We start from the raw sequence: 13,708 nt of genomic DNA, 5'->3' as shown, positions 1-13,708 counted from the left end.
CTTTGGCAAAATCCCTTAGCTTCTGTTTATCCTGGAATGCTTTGATTACACCTTCTTTGAGTTTTCTAACTCCAGCTCTTTGCAAATTTCATCATACTACTAAGAGGAGTGAGGACTCAGTAAAGGTTTTCAGCAGATAGTTGATATGAAAGAGCAGTGCTTTAGAGAGATAACTTTAGCATAACAATGGAGAATGTCTTAAAGGTGCTGGGAACACCTGAAAGGCAGGAGATCCAAAGAGAACACTATTGTGGGCCAGTGGAAAAATAAAAAGGGTCTACACTGGGGTAGGGAGTCCTGCTGTGGCGATGTGGGCTAATGTGTCAGACTGCAAAGTCATATGAATTGCAAGGTCGGTGGTTCAAGCTCACCAGCGGCTCCTTGGAAACCCTATGCAGGGTCGCTATGGGTCAGAATTGATGGCACTTAACAACAACAACAAACTGGGATAAAGTAACAAGGAAAAGAGCACCAACAGCAAACACTTAGACAAATTCAGATTGGGACATCCCACAAGATAAGCAGTCTAATCTCTTCACACAGACATTTTATTGTATGTCAGACTCTGTTTTTCTTTTTAAAACTTCTAAAATTGCTAGGTTTAATTGTGCTAAATAGGCTTTAGAAAGAATTTTGTGGATGAAAAGAAATTTAAGAGACATAAACAAAGGCAGTGATGATCATTAATTAGAAAAGTCTACAGTGAACTTTTAATGTCTGAGAACTACTTGGCCTCCTGCTCTGTATGTGTGTTTTCCTTATAATTGATTGCTTTAATCAAAGACATTGTCTGAAAGAAAAAGAACTCTTTTCTTCCTGGCACTCTAGAAGTCTCATTTTTTTCTCCATGGAGATATTTTCAGGAGGTGTGGTTTCTTGGGAGGTGGTTTTTATATATGAGCTCTAAAGCTCTACTTGGAAACGTGAGTTGCTTCCTAACTTCCCTATGTTTCTGCTAAGTCATATGTCTGATACCATTATCTTACGAGACTATGCTATAATCCAGAACTAGTGATGATTTTTTGGTCTATTCTCTCTCCAATAGTGGTGGTGTGATGATCTACTTTGACAGAATTGAAGTGGTAAACTTCCTGGTCCCTAATGCAGGTAAATGTTTCCACTTTACCCTCCCTGCCACCTAACTTTCCCTGGCATGCCATCCCTCTCTCTGGGAAGGGAGAACTAACGTGTCTGAGAAAGTTTTATGTCGTGCCTTTTCTTATTTGATATCTCTCCTTCCCTCCCCAGTGTATGACATAGTGAAGAACTACACTGCAGACTATGACAAGGCTCTCATCTTCAATAAGATCCACCATGAACTGAACCAGTTCTGTAGCGTCCATACACTTCAAGAGGTCTACATTGAGCTGTTTGGTAAGAAAGTCTGTTCTGATCATGCTTTGTAGCTCTGCTTCTCCTGACTGCTTAGTTCTGAGCTGTGTGGGCTAGGAGGAATACTGCAGGATGGTTCCTCATGAATAGGGATACAGTGCTCAGGCACTGGTAACAAAGGGAATGCCTCAGAAATGGTAATGACAATGGGAGAAGGTACATTAGAGCGATTGAGCTCTGGGCACCTGAATGATAAAAGGAATAGAGTTCTGGCTGTGGTCCGAATCAAGAATTCCAGTGGAAATTCCTACTGTCTGTTCCTAAATTACTGTTCTATAATTGGGATTAATTCTAGAAGAACCTTAGAGATTATCCAGCCCAACATCCTTGTTTTAAGGTAAGGTACTGAGACTCTAAGAGGGAAGGTGATTTTCCTGAGCCACAGAGCTAGTTAGTTATCAAAGTAAACATCATAAATCCAACAGTGCTGGAAGGGAACGTTTCAGTGACTGTCACAGTTCTTTTGTGGTCAATTGTTTTGTTTAAACTTGCTGCTAGGAATTTTATAGTCGTCATTGCTAAAAGAAAATGAATTTTAACCAAGATTACTTTGTTGTTTGCTTGTTGGTTCTTAATTATTTTTTGTTGTTGAGACACTATACACAGCAAAAACATACACTGATTCAAGTTTCTGCATGTATAAGTCAGTGACACTGATTACATCTTCAAGGTGTACAAGCATCCGCACTCTCCTTTTCTGAGTTATTCCTTCCTCTACGTTTTGTATCCAATCTGCCAAACTCTGATTATCAGTTTGATCCCATATAGATAGATCTTTAAAAAAGCATAATTAGTACGCAAAGCAGATATTCTTTACTAGGTAACTTAAACTGTTGTTTGGTTTAGGAGCCTTGGTGGTGCTGTAGGTTAAGCATTGGAAAGCTAACAGCTAGGTCGGCAGTTCAAACCCACTAGTCCATATGAGAGAGGAAGATGAGATTGTCTGCTCTGTCATAGAGAGTCACTATGAGTCAATGAGAGGATCAACTTGGTGGCAGTGGGTATTGTTTGATTTTAAAGAAGGCTTCAGGGAACATTTCTAGTTTAAGTCTTAGAAACCCTAAGGAACTGCTCTGCTCTGCTCTGCTCTGTCCTGTAGTGTCGCTGTGAGTTAGAATCAGCTCAATGGCAATGAGTTTTGGTTTGGAGTTTTTTGTTTTGTTTTTTAATAGTTAAGAAAGCAACCTTTTGCATTGTGTTAAAAATTTTGAAGATCATCAGAATCCAGTCTATAGAAGCATTAAAATCTCTTAACTGCTTATATGACAGTTGAAGGAAGTACCATTTCTAAATCCTAACAATCAAAACATACTAATTAAATAAGTTTATTGTCTAGCTTTGTGGACTTAAGCATATCACTCAACCTCGGTGAGCCTCAGTTTTGGCATCTGTTAAAGAGAGAAGGTAGACTTGCTGTTTCTCAGAGGCTGTCGTGTGGGCATAGGTGACCAAGAATGGCCACTTAAAATCTATGGCAGTTGACGATTCAATTTGGTTTCATGGGCTCTGTCTCAGTGCCCTTTCAGGGTGTGATTGAGGATCTTATGGACAGGTGACAGGAATAAGATCTATACCTCCCTGAGAAGGACCAGGTCAGAGAAGATAGGTTTGGTGCTGTGTTGCAGGATCACAGCTAGAACCAGAAGGAAAAACCAGCTAAGTTGTTCCTACACTTGTCTCTGAAATGACTCACATGTGAATTCCAGACAAAGGAATCAGGACCAAAGCAAATAACACATCAAAAGAGTTGGGCTTGCATCCAGAGCTGTAAATTTAAATTTTCTTCTTGTGTTGTTTGATGGAGTTCCTAATGAAAACAATCTTCCTTGGGGCTTTCCATGTCAGAGTCTGTTTTTCTTTTAAGAAGCTTCTAAAATTACTAGACTTAATGTGCTCAGCTCTTTTTAAAATACCTAACATAGCTATCCCACCTTCTTCCTCCCATGAAAGCTGTTAGCTTTCCTTCTCTTTGCTGCTATCATCTAGGGAAAGTCTGTTGCCTCACTCTGGAAATGTGCTAGAATTATTGTTTGATCTTTTTTTTCTTTTCTGAAAAGCTCTGTTTCCCAATAAGACAAGACAGATACTGATATTAACATGTTTACGATAATAAGAGTGATTTTTATCTTGAGGCCAAAGGAAAAGGATCCTCTTACATCTGGTTTAGGTAGAGGGGCTTAGGCACACTCTTCCAAATCTTTCAGGGGCCTTTAGCTTTCTGAACACTGATAAGCACACTACCTTGGGAAGACCCTTTGCCTTTAGACACATTCCTGAGCTGGTGTTTTAGCTATCCCATCCTCCCCTCCACGCTGTCTGGAAAGTGTAACAACTCATTTTTCTGTGTCCTTGATTCCAGATCAGATTGATGAAAATCTCAAACTGGCTTTGCAACAGGACCTAACCTCCATGGCTCCTGGGCTTGTCATCCAAGTAAGCATTGCCGCCATGGGAGAGGCCCCTGATGATGTTCATCCCCTCTTCCTTTTCCTCCAGGAAGGTCAGGACCCACAGAAGCTGCTTCATGTCCCTCACCACCCTGACCTTCTCATTTCTCATCAGTGGTTATTTCTATCCTTCTCCAGGCTGTGCGAGTGACAAAGCCCAATATTCCTGAGGCAATCCGCAGAAACTATGAGTTGATGTGAGTATACTCTGGGCTGACACTATCACCACCTCTTGCTCATATCTCCCACCTCATCCCATCCTAGGTTTAATAGAAGCTGTGTCAGGCTTTTATTCCCTTTCTTGAGTGTGTGTTACAGTCTGGTGCACTGTAAAATGGAGCAGGCATGTCAGGCCAATCCCTTGGTACCTTAACTGTGATTGAGGACCACAGGAGAAGCCCTATGAGCAACAATACTTTTTTTACAAAAAGGGCCAGAAGGCCTTGTTTGTATTTAATGGCTCATGCCAAAAGAGGAGATAAGCACAAAAGAAGATTAAGTGGACAGGCAGGTATATTTTACTAAAGTAAATTATGTTTTATTTCTCACAAATGAGTTACTTGGGGAAAGGAGAAAAGCCATGTTAATGTCTGCAACAGATTAGCATTTGTCTAGGAAGTTGAATGGCCTTTCAGGAAAGAGTAAGAAATCTCATCAGATGGGTGTGATTTCTCCAGGGAACACTGAGGTTCCTTTCGGAGCTTTGACAAAGCAGTCTCACAACTGCACACTTTTTTCCCCTTAGGGAAAGCGAGAAGACAAAGCTTCTCATTGCAGCCCAGAAACAGAAGGTGGTGGAGAAGGAAGCTGAGACAGAGCGGAAGAAGGCCCTCATTGGTCTGAATGTGGTTCTGTGATCCCTCTTCCAGGGCTGAAGGACTGGGGATGGTGGGAAGATACAAGGAGGGCTCAAGCACGGTTAGACCACATAGTCTTCCAAAACCCTGTTACACAACACAGGAGTGCATTCACACTCGAAAAAGCAAAGCTGAAATTATCAGGTCATAGTAAGGATAATGAGTTTTGAGTTTTCACATATCTCTTAAATGAAAGGAGTCCATTGGATTCTAAATTTATGATAATGACTCATACTAGTGAGCACTTACTATGAGTCTTATTCTCTTCTGAGCGCTTAATATATGAGTTAACTCCACTCACAACTTTCATGTGAGTTAGTTGCTATCATTAACCTCATGTTACATTTTACCTAGGAGGGAACCAATGCACAGAGAGGTTAAATGCAAGTAAATGGTAGAATTGGGGTTCAAATCCATAAAATTGGGTTCCAGAAGCTGTTTTCTTAATCAATAAACTATTCTGTCTTTCAGGAGTCCTAGAATAGCACTGTAGGATAAGCACTGCACTGTTAACCACAAGGCTGGTAGTTCAAACCCACCAGCTACTCCTTGGAAACCCTATATAGGGTCATTATAAGTCAGAACTGACTCATCAGTACTTAAAAACAATACTGTCTTTCATTCTATGCCACCAAAGTAGATGCCCTACTACCTACCTCTCTCCTCTCTTGATTTAGGAATCATGGTTTACACAACATCCTTAATTGGTGGAATCAGCAGAACTCAGATTAGATTCTTGTTGTTACTCTTAAGTGCTGTGGAGTTGAATCTGATTCATAGCAGCCCTGGATAGGGTTTTCAGAGGAGTAGCTGGTGGGTTTGAACTGCTGACCTTGGGGTTCAAGGTCCATTGCTGATCCTAGAGCGCCACATCAGAATCTGGAGAAGTAATTTCTTTTGTAATAGAAAGAATTTATTTAGTTGTTATAATTTCAGTTTACACTGATTAAATAAGGAACAGCAGAAATAGAAGAAAACAAAACAAAAAAGCAATACTGTCTTTCAACAAGAAGTTTGATTACTTCCTAAAATGAAGTGACAGGTAGAAATGTATTCAAAACCCAATGTGTTACTATTAAGTCAATTCTGACTCATGGTTACCCCATGTGTGACAGAGTAGAACTGCCCCAGAGGGTTTTCTTGGCTGTCATCTTTATAGAAGTAGATCACCAGGCGTTTCTTCCCCATAACTGCTGGCTAGATTCAGACTATCAACTTTTACATTATTAGTTTAGCGAAAACTGTGTGTGCCACCCATGGATCACCACCAACCCCAGCATTATACGTGAGTTCTAGAAACTTCCTAGAGAATATTTTATCCTTGAACTAGTCCTTTGGGAGAAATATTCTGCCTCATGGCTTAACAGAGAGGTTAGAGCTTTTGCCTTCCTTAGAGGCTGAATGACTCTCCTCCCTTGGGCCCAGTTCTTCTCAGCTACTACCTTGTGCTGATAATGTGATTCTGTGCTCATGGTACATTCCGTTTCTGCCCAGGTTTGCTGTCACAACTGCCCTCTGGGAGCAGTGGCTCTACATCTGAGTTTACCCACTCTCTCTTGTATCATTTTATGCAAATCAGGTAAAAGGTGAAATTGAGTCAAACTCAGAACATCAGGGCTCTAAGTCTTTTCTCAATCTTGTTAATACAGAGGCAGAAAAAGTGGCTCAAGTTGCAGAAATCACCTATGGGCAAAAGGTGATGGAGAAGGAGACTGAGAAGAAGATTTCAGAAATTGAAGGTGAGCAGAAGTGAAGTTAAATGTCTTGAGTTCTCCTCAGACCCCACCCACTTTGTGGCAAGTGGGTGGGAGTGTCGTTTCCATTGCTCCTTATTCTGCATCTTAGAATGTTATGATTTCTTTGGATCATCACCTTTTCTCTCTGCTTAGACTTGAGTTCTGAGGAAATTTTGGCTAGGTTGACATCCTTGTTTTACTTCCGAGAACATGCATTCATTCCACAAATGTTAGTTGAGTGCCATTATGTGCTCGGCACTTTGCTAGACATGAGAAAAAGGAAATCAGTTGGTTCCTGTGGTCTTGGTGTTCACAGTCTAACAGAGGCTCCGGTACATTGGAAGTAAACTGCAGAGCTTAGCCAAAACAGCAGTTCTCTCTTCTCCTGCCTCACACCCTCTTCCTCAGATACCAGCCTGGTTTGAAGAAGACACCTTTTCAGCTCTACCACTGGAGCTGAAAAGAAGTATTTTCTTTGCGGTTTTTTTCTGAATACCATTCTCCTTCAGTGCCCGTCTCCTAAGCCCTCACCTCATTCCCACCACCCACCTTTTACTTCAAGTGATACCTGTTAGGTGCCATTCAGTCGATTCTGACTTATAGAGACGCTATACATAACAGAAAGAAACACTGCTCTGTTGTGTGCCATCCTCACAATCGTCGTTTGAGCCCATTGTTGCCGCCATTGGGTCAGTCCATTGCCTTGAGTCTCTTCCTCTTTTTCACTGACCCTCTACTTGACATCTGATACCTTTGTCAAAGAAATTGCAGGGCAAAAATAGGACCTCGGGGCTCAGCTTCAAGCTTCAAAGCACTTTGTGCATTACACCTACTCCTCACTTACAGACTATCTCGTTATCCAACATTTTGCGTTATCATCACAACTTTGAAAAAAGTCAAGCACCTCTGATGGTTCTGACCTCACATGGGGCTGCAGCTGGACCCAGTGTACCCTTTATGGTTCACCCTGAACGATATACCAGAGACCCTAGTGATAACCAGGCCACACAAACGACAGTGGCTGATTGACCACAGGATACATTCTTCTGTTCACTTGCAACATCTGTGTCCAGCCATAGAGGGAACAGGAGAACAACTCAAGGTCTCAGGCAGGCAAGGAAAAACTGGGCCAGGGCCTGAAGTTGCTGGAAAAGTCGGTGGGGCAGATGGGAAGAGGGCGAGAGGGAAGGGGGCCTTGCAGGGCTGGGGTGGACAAAGGACAAACAGGGTCTCCAAGGTGGGAGATGGTGGAGGATAAGCAGGGCCCTTCCCAGGGCAGGAAGTGGGCAATCACCCAACTACCACCACCCCCAACCCCTAAGGGCTCCACACTGGTAAGCAAGGTGTGGTGGGTAAAGAGAGCCCAATAGGTGGTAAGTGACAAGTGGGGACACTGGAGTCAAAGACAGGGTGCAGTGTGTTCCCCCCCCTTGATAGCAAGGAATGAGTAGGCTTGTCAGGCTTTGCAGAGGCCCCTTTAGGAGCCAGTTCGGATTTCACAACTCATTGGCTCCTCATTAGAGAACTCTCAGCTGAACGACACATTTTTATTTCTTATAAATACATGTCACCAGGTGGTAAGGCCAGTTGAATCAGCTGCATGAAAGCCAGATCCTCAACCAGACTACAGCCCCTGCCCCACCCCACCCCCACTCCGTCTCACTCCAGCTCAGGGTCATGCTGAGGGCCTGCAGTGAAAACCCACCAGGATACAGAGCTTTCCTCCCAGACTTAGTGCTGCAAACATTCCTCACATGAGAGGGGCCATATTCCTAAGGCAGGGAAGGAAATATAAACATTGTACTCACTTAACAGAAAGCTAGTCCAGGAGCAGATTGTTTACATAGTGGAAGTTTAGATAGATTTTCATACAAACAAGGATTGGTAATTCTTTATCAGAGTTATACCACTGTAACCAGTATTAATTTTGAAAGGATTAATGGAAATAAAAGGGAAAGAGTTGGAAAGGGAATGGATGATGTGTTTTATATGAAATGGCTCCTGATCATATTTGGAGACTTGGGGGCCTCACTTGCTTTTGCTGTATTAACATGAAGAGATGAGGTGGTAAGTTCAGGAACTGAAGGTTGAGACAGGGTCCTACACATTTGCTTCTCAAAGTTATAAAAGAAGTAGGCATGTGAAAACAAGGTTGTTGTTAAGTGCTGTCGAGTCGATTCCAACTCATAGCAGCCCTCTACAAGGAGTGGCTGGTGGGTTGGAACCACCAACTTTTGTCATTAGCTTTCCAGTGCTTCTCCTGTAGCGCCATACCAGGACTCTGGAAACAATTGCAGTTATTGTTGTTTTTGTTTTGCTCAATAATGCTATCAAAGTGTACGTTTAGGGTATAGCCACAGGCTTGCTCTTAATTTAGTCCCCATCATAGTGAGGTTCCTTCAAAGTACTTTATCATCTTTCATTACAACAATTTTTAGAATAGGAAAAATGGCATTTTTCCCCCAGTTCCATTGATTGGGGGGAGAGGGGAAATCAGGGAAGCAGCCTCTTTCAAGGTTGCAGAGGCAATCAGGGGAAAATGTACACTGACCAGGCCCCAAAGCATCTGATAACCCCTGTAGATCATGCTGTGCTGTATGTCCTCCAGTTCATTGCATTCTTTCCCCCTCAGATGCTGCATTTCTGGCCCGGGAGAAGGCAAAGGCTGATGCTGAGTGCTATACTGCTATGAAAATAGCCGAAGCAAATAAGGTAAAGACCCATTCCAGCCTGTTGAAGAGAAAGTGTGTTTCGGTTTTGATTTATACCAAGACTTCAAACTGGTTCAGCCTAATTCCATCATGGCCAAATGAAGCTACACCAGAATGGACCCAAATATGACTGAACCAGAAATGCTAACTGAATAGAAAAAATTACGGTTGAAGCTCTGTTACAAATGTAATTTCCCTCTTAGAAAATAAGAGCAGCATGCATGTATGTTGCTTAACAACTAAATCTCCTGACCAACTGAGTCGACAACTGCAGCACTCGGCTCAAAGATGGTGGCTGACTAGACGACTTTGAATGTGTATTGCTCTCCATAGTCCTGACAAGAATCCACTATCCTTCATCAGGCTCTTGAAAGGATTTACCATGCCTCTTCTGAGTCTCCCACCCCATAGCATTGACCTGCAATTTCTCCAATTGTGCTTAGTGTTCCAGACCACCCAAATTTAAAATATTCAAATCTGCTTTGTTGTCCATGACTGAACTAGTTTGAAAACCTGTTTTATATTGCTTGAGAGTCCCCAGGGTTGGATGACCACCATCATGGCCAGAGTTTATGACTATGAGCCCTGCTGTGGCGCTGTAGGATAAGCACTGAACTGAATTGTCATTGGAATATTAAATTCAGCGGTTCAAATTCACCAGCTACTCCTTGGGAACTCTATACAGGGTCACTATGAGTCTTGACAGCACTTCACAACAACAGCAATGCTATGTGGAACATACAGTGTCTCAATAGAAGTTTCATTTTTGTGTTACACATGGAACTTATAACACTTACAACCCTTGCCTTGCAGATCTGAGATTACATTCTCTGAAAGAAGGGATTGCTCTGTTAGTAATGTAACAGTGAGACCAGGAAAAATAGAGGCTGGGCATATTTTTCTGATGGAGAACCTCTCTTTGTACAAATTGAAGGGGTGACATCCAAAGTTTGCTTGAATCTGGCTCCACCTAAGTCATCTTTCTCCTTTTTTTTTTTTTTTTTAACAGCTGAAGCTGACCCCTGAATATCTGCAGCTGATGAAGTACAAGGCAATTGCTTCCAACAGCAAGATTTACTTTGGCAAAGACATCCCTAACATGTTTGTAGACTCTGCAGGCAGCCTGAGCAAGCAGTTTGAAGGGCTAGCTGACAAGCTGAGTCTTGGCTTAGAAGAGGAACCCTTGGAGGTGGCCACTGAGGGAAACTGAAAATGTTTTTATACAACCTCAGGTGACACTTGAAAAATCTTTATTTTTTAATGATGAACCAGAATGCTCCCTCCCTCCCACATGACCGTCTTTGACTCTCTTCAGGGTACTGTGGTGAAAAAATAAGAAGTGGACTTAAAACTACTCCTCTTCCTGGTAATGGAGTGGGTGGCCAATTTATGATTTGGAATTGTATTCAGGTGAATAGGTTATTTAACTTCTGATAAGATAAGACTTTTGAACCATAGGTTTGACCTTGGATCTCTAGGCACTAATTATGACCCTCTAAAGTTGGCTTACTTAGAGATGTTATCATTAAGAAATGGGGGAGATGTAGGATGTTGCCTCCAGGTGATTAGATTTCCTTTATTTGGGAAAATGTGGTCCAATTTTCTCACCCCTGCCTCCAAGGTGGGAGGTGTCTGTGAGTGAGGCTCGGAAACTGAGCAAAAATACGTGTTTGTACATTTGCCAGTGCAGCTGTGGAGAAACAGCTGCCGGGTATGTTAGACTTCCCTGAGTTTTGTCTGTTCGTACATGTATGAGTTCTTTCAGTGGCGTGCTATCTCAAGCCCTCAGAAGGATGAGCTGGTGCTGGGTTTTGCAAGGTTTTCTATATACTACATTTTTTGCCTTAGGGCTTTATTATGGATTATGGTGGTTTCTGACTACATTTCCAGGGTCAGTGTTTGGGCACCACCACACAATTCTTTTTGAAACTTTTCATCTATTCTGTGATTGTTTTTTTTCCCTCTTAATATGTTTGCTAGTTCCAGTCCGCATCAAGAAGACAAAAACAAAAACTCAAAGTGTCTTTAATAGCTGCTGAAGGGGAATCATATCTATTAGCTATAACTGCTTGGCAAATTATGTATGTACCTTAAGATCAAGTGTCTTTTTATTTTTTTAGAGATTCTACCTTGGAGAGCTCTGATCCATGTATGTAACAGGAATAAGGGTCGTCCAAGAGATTTCTTAGCCTTACTGCCTATGATTTGTGCTGGGAGTTAGGTTTGTCTGACACAGTGATAAAAGGGAGCTGTTTCCCTAAGTAGCATGTGATTTTTTTCATCCAGGGCTCAAGGAGACCACACCAGGACAGACTGAATGTTATATCTCTAGAGACAGCTATTTGAATGCATGCCAACATCATGCCCAGATCCCTGGGTTGGAATGGCTGCATCAAAATTAGTTTAAAATGTCTCTTTTTCCTTACAACTTGGGAAATTTTGAGCCTCACTGGGAAATTCAGAGCATGGAAGGGCAAACATGAAGTGGGTGCTGGGGGAAGAAGCCATTCTAGCCCTTGGATTGTATACAGCAGTGTTAAATGGGTAGCAACTAATAGAGTTAAATTGCAAGCATATGGGTACTATCCATGGCCAGCTCAGGCTTAGGGTTTTGCCTTATTAACTGCCCTCTGAAACACCCACTCTGCCCCTCTTCCCTAGGTGAATAATATGAATGATACTTTTTGGCATAGTCCTTTCACCTCATATTTGATCCCATTCCCGTATTTCTGACTATGGAAAGGCCTCTTCTCAAGCCAGAACTTGGGCAAACTTGCTCCTAAGTGGTACCAACCAAGCCCATCAGGAGTTTGGGGAGCATTCAGCCTACCCCAAAAAAGTACAGGCCATTAACTCTCCTTTCTTCAAATATTGCCCTTCTCTGTCCTAATTCCTGAGATTCTGAATTATCAGATCACTGGTCCTAGTCACACTGTGAAGGCATCAGCATGTTCCTGGGAGTGACAAATTTCAATGTGTTCAAGAGTTCTTGCAGAAAGGTGTGCAGTCTCCCAAGACCAGTATGTTGTTGTTAAGTGTCGTCGAGTGGATCCCAACCCATAGCAACCCTGTAAAGGGTTTCCGAGGAGCAGCTGGTGAGCTTGAAGCGCCGACCTTGGGTGTCCGTTATTAAGATACACTCAATTCCTCCAATTTCAATGCCATTAGTCACTGGTTGAGAGTAATCTGGCAGGTCCAACATCCCTGGCTTGCATATTTGTCTGTTTCTCTAATTTCTTGCTGCCAGGATCTCAGTAAACACTACTTCACTGCAGTAGGCTCTCAACCTCTCTGAACAGCATGTTTTGCTCAGGTTCATAACTTGAAAGTCTCTACAATACAAACATCCTCTGATATTTGCATTAGAGATACTTTGACCACAAAAGAGCCTCAACAGAGTAAACTCCTGCTGTAACGGTCCCAGCCCACTGGTGTTACTGTCATTCTTCCTCAAACACAAAGATATAAGTGTTGTACCCGCTGTCTTAAACCCAAAGGCTATCTGTACTTGCCTGAAAAGTAAAATCATGGAATTTAACTGTTTCCTGAGCATGAGACAACTAATCCATCTGTCTGTCATGTCTTTGTTTTTTTTAATACTGTCTAGAAAATCTGATCTTAAAACATTTGAATTCTAAACATGTAAACTGTGACAGTCTACAGCTTTGTAGGCAGTAAAGTCATGGCTGCTATTTATAAATGGAACTCATTCCTTTCAAAATAACCAACTGTTTATAAAATTCCATTTTTGTAAGGTTTTCCAAGGAAAAGTCACCTTGGTTGAATGTTTCTCACTCATTAAATTTTGCAGAAGTAATTCATTTTCAGTACTGTTTTTAATCACTTTTTTAACAGGATGGAATGTTTGCAAGGAAGCCAAAGTTTGTTAATAATTTTTATATGACTAATATGAAGTAGATTTAGAGGAATCTGATGATCCTGTTAAGTTGAGGAGAAAAGAAATCACTGAAAGAATCTTAGCATTATATTGATTAAAAAGAGTAGAAATTTTATAAATGATCTGTACTAATTTCAGTAAGTCTGTATCTTTCAACATAGATCGCTTTACCATTTGTAGAGTAAATAGTGAAAGTAAGATGATCATATTTACTGACTTCACTTATGCCTTCAAGTTTTACTTGGCTAGTGACTGCTCTTTGTCTATAAACTTAACCACTATTTCTTTAGTTCTGTCCAATAGAGGTCTCCACTCTCTGTTATTTCCTTGTAGAGAGGTAATAGCCAATCATTTTGTATTTGTATTGCCATTCCCTTTTATTACTGCTTTTGTGTAGGCTGGTGATTGAATAGTCAAAATAATTCTACTTCAAAGAATCCTGAAGGTTTAATGACAACTCCCCCACCCCCTTCTAACTGGGAAATTATTATTGTTTTATTAATCACTCTATAAATGATACCGCTAGAGTAATTGCCTTGAGTTGATAGCTGGAGGAATTGTTTTGGACAACAGTAAAGGTTTTGTGTGAATTTATGTCTTAGTTTTATTTTCAGTCTTGCTAAATAAAATGACCCTTTGTATTTACTTTTTTACTATAGTGAAGTTT

General features: G+C 41.5%; 1 protein-coding gene across 1 annotated transcript; it reads left to right on the top strand.

The window, feature by feature from the left end:
• Window positions 1–1,049: 1,049 nt before the first annotated feature.
• ERLIN2 (ER lipid raft associated 2) lies at window positions 1,050–10,872 on the top strand. Its single transcript, XM_006859968.1, has 8 exons — window positions 1,050–1,107; window positions 1,249–1,374; window positions 3,752–3,825; window positions 3,978–4,036; window positions 4,585–4,676; window positions 6,346–6,435; window positions 9,065–9,144; window positions 10,153–10,872. Exons 1-8 carry the CDS (start codon window positions 1,056–1,058, stop codon window positions 10,351–10,353), a joined length of 774 nt encoding a protein of 257 aa, XP_006860030.1. The 5' UTR covers window positions 1,050–1,055; the 3' UTR covers window positions 10,354–10,872.
• The last annotated feature ends 2,836 nt before the right edge of the window (window positions 10,873–13,708 follow it).

This window comes from Chrysochloris asiatica, unplaced genomic scaffold (assembly GCF_000296735.1).
Source record: "Chrysochloris asiatica unplaced genomic scaffold, ChrAsi1.0 scaffold00035, whole genome shotgun sequence".
Classification (NCBI taxonomy): Eukaryota; Metazoa; Chordata; class Mammalia; order Afrosoricida; family Chrysochloridae; genus Chrysochloris; species Chrysochloris asiatica.
This window is presented reverse-complemented; position numbering and strand designations above follow the sequence as displayed.

Excerpts from the sequence above, each read along its gene's own strand:
- ERLIN2 (XM_006859968.1), top strand. The coding sequence starts at position 1,056 with ATGATCTACTTTGACAGAATTGAAGTGGTAAACTTCCTGGTCCCTAAT. Across the intron at positions 4,037-4,584 it reads CGCAGAAACTATGAGTTGAT|GGAAAGCGAGAAGACAAAGC; the intron begins GTGAGTATACTC and ends TTTTCCCCTTAG. Across the intron at positions 9,145-10,152 it reads AAATAGCCGAAGCAAATAAG|CTGAAGCTGACCCCTGAATA; the intron begins GTAAAGACCCAT and ends TTTTTTTAACAG.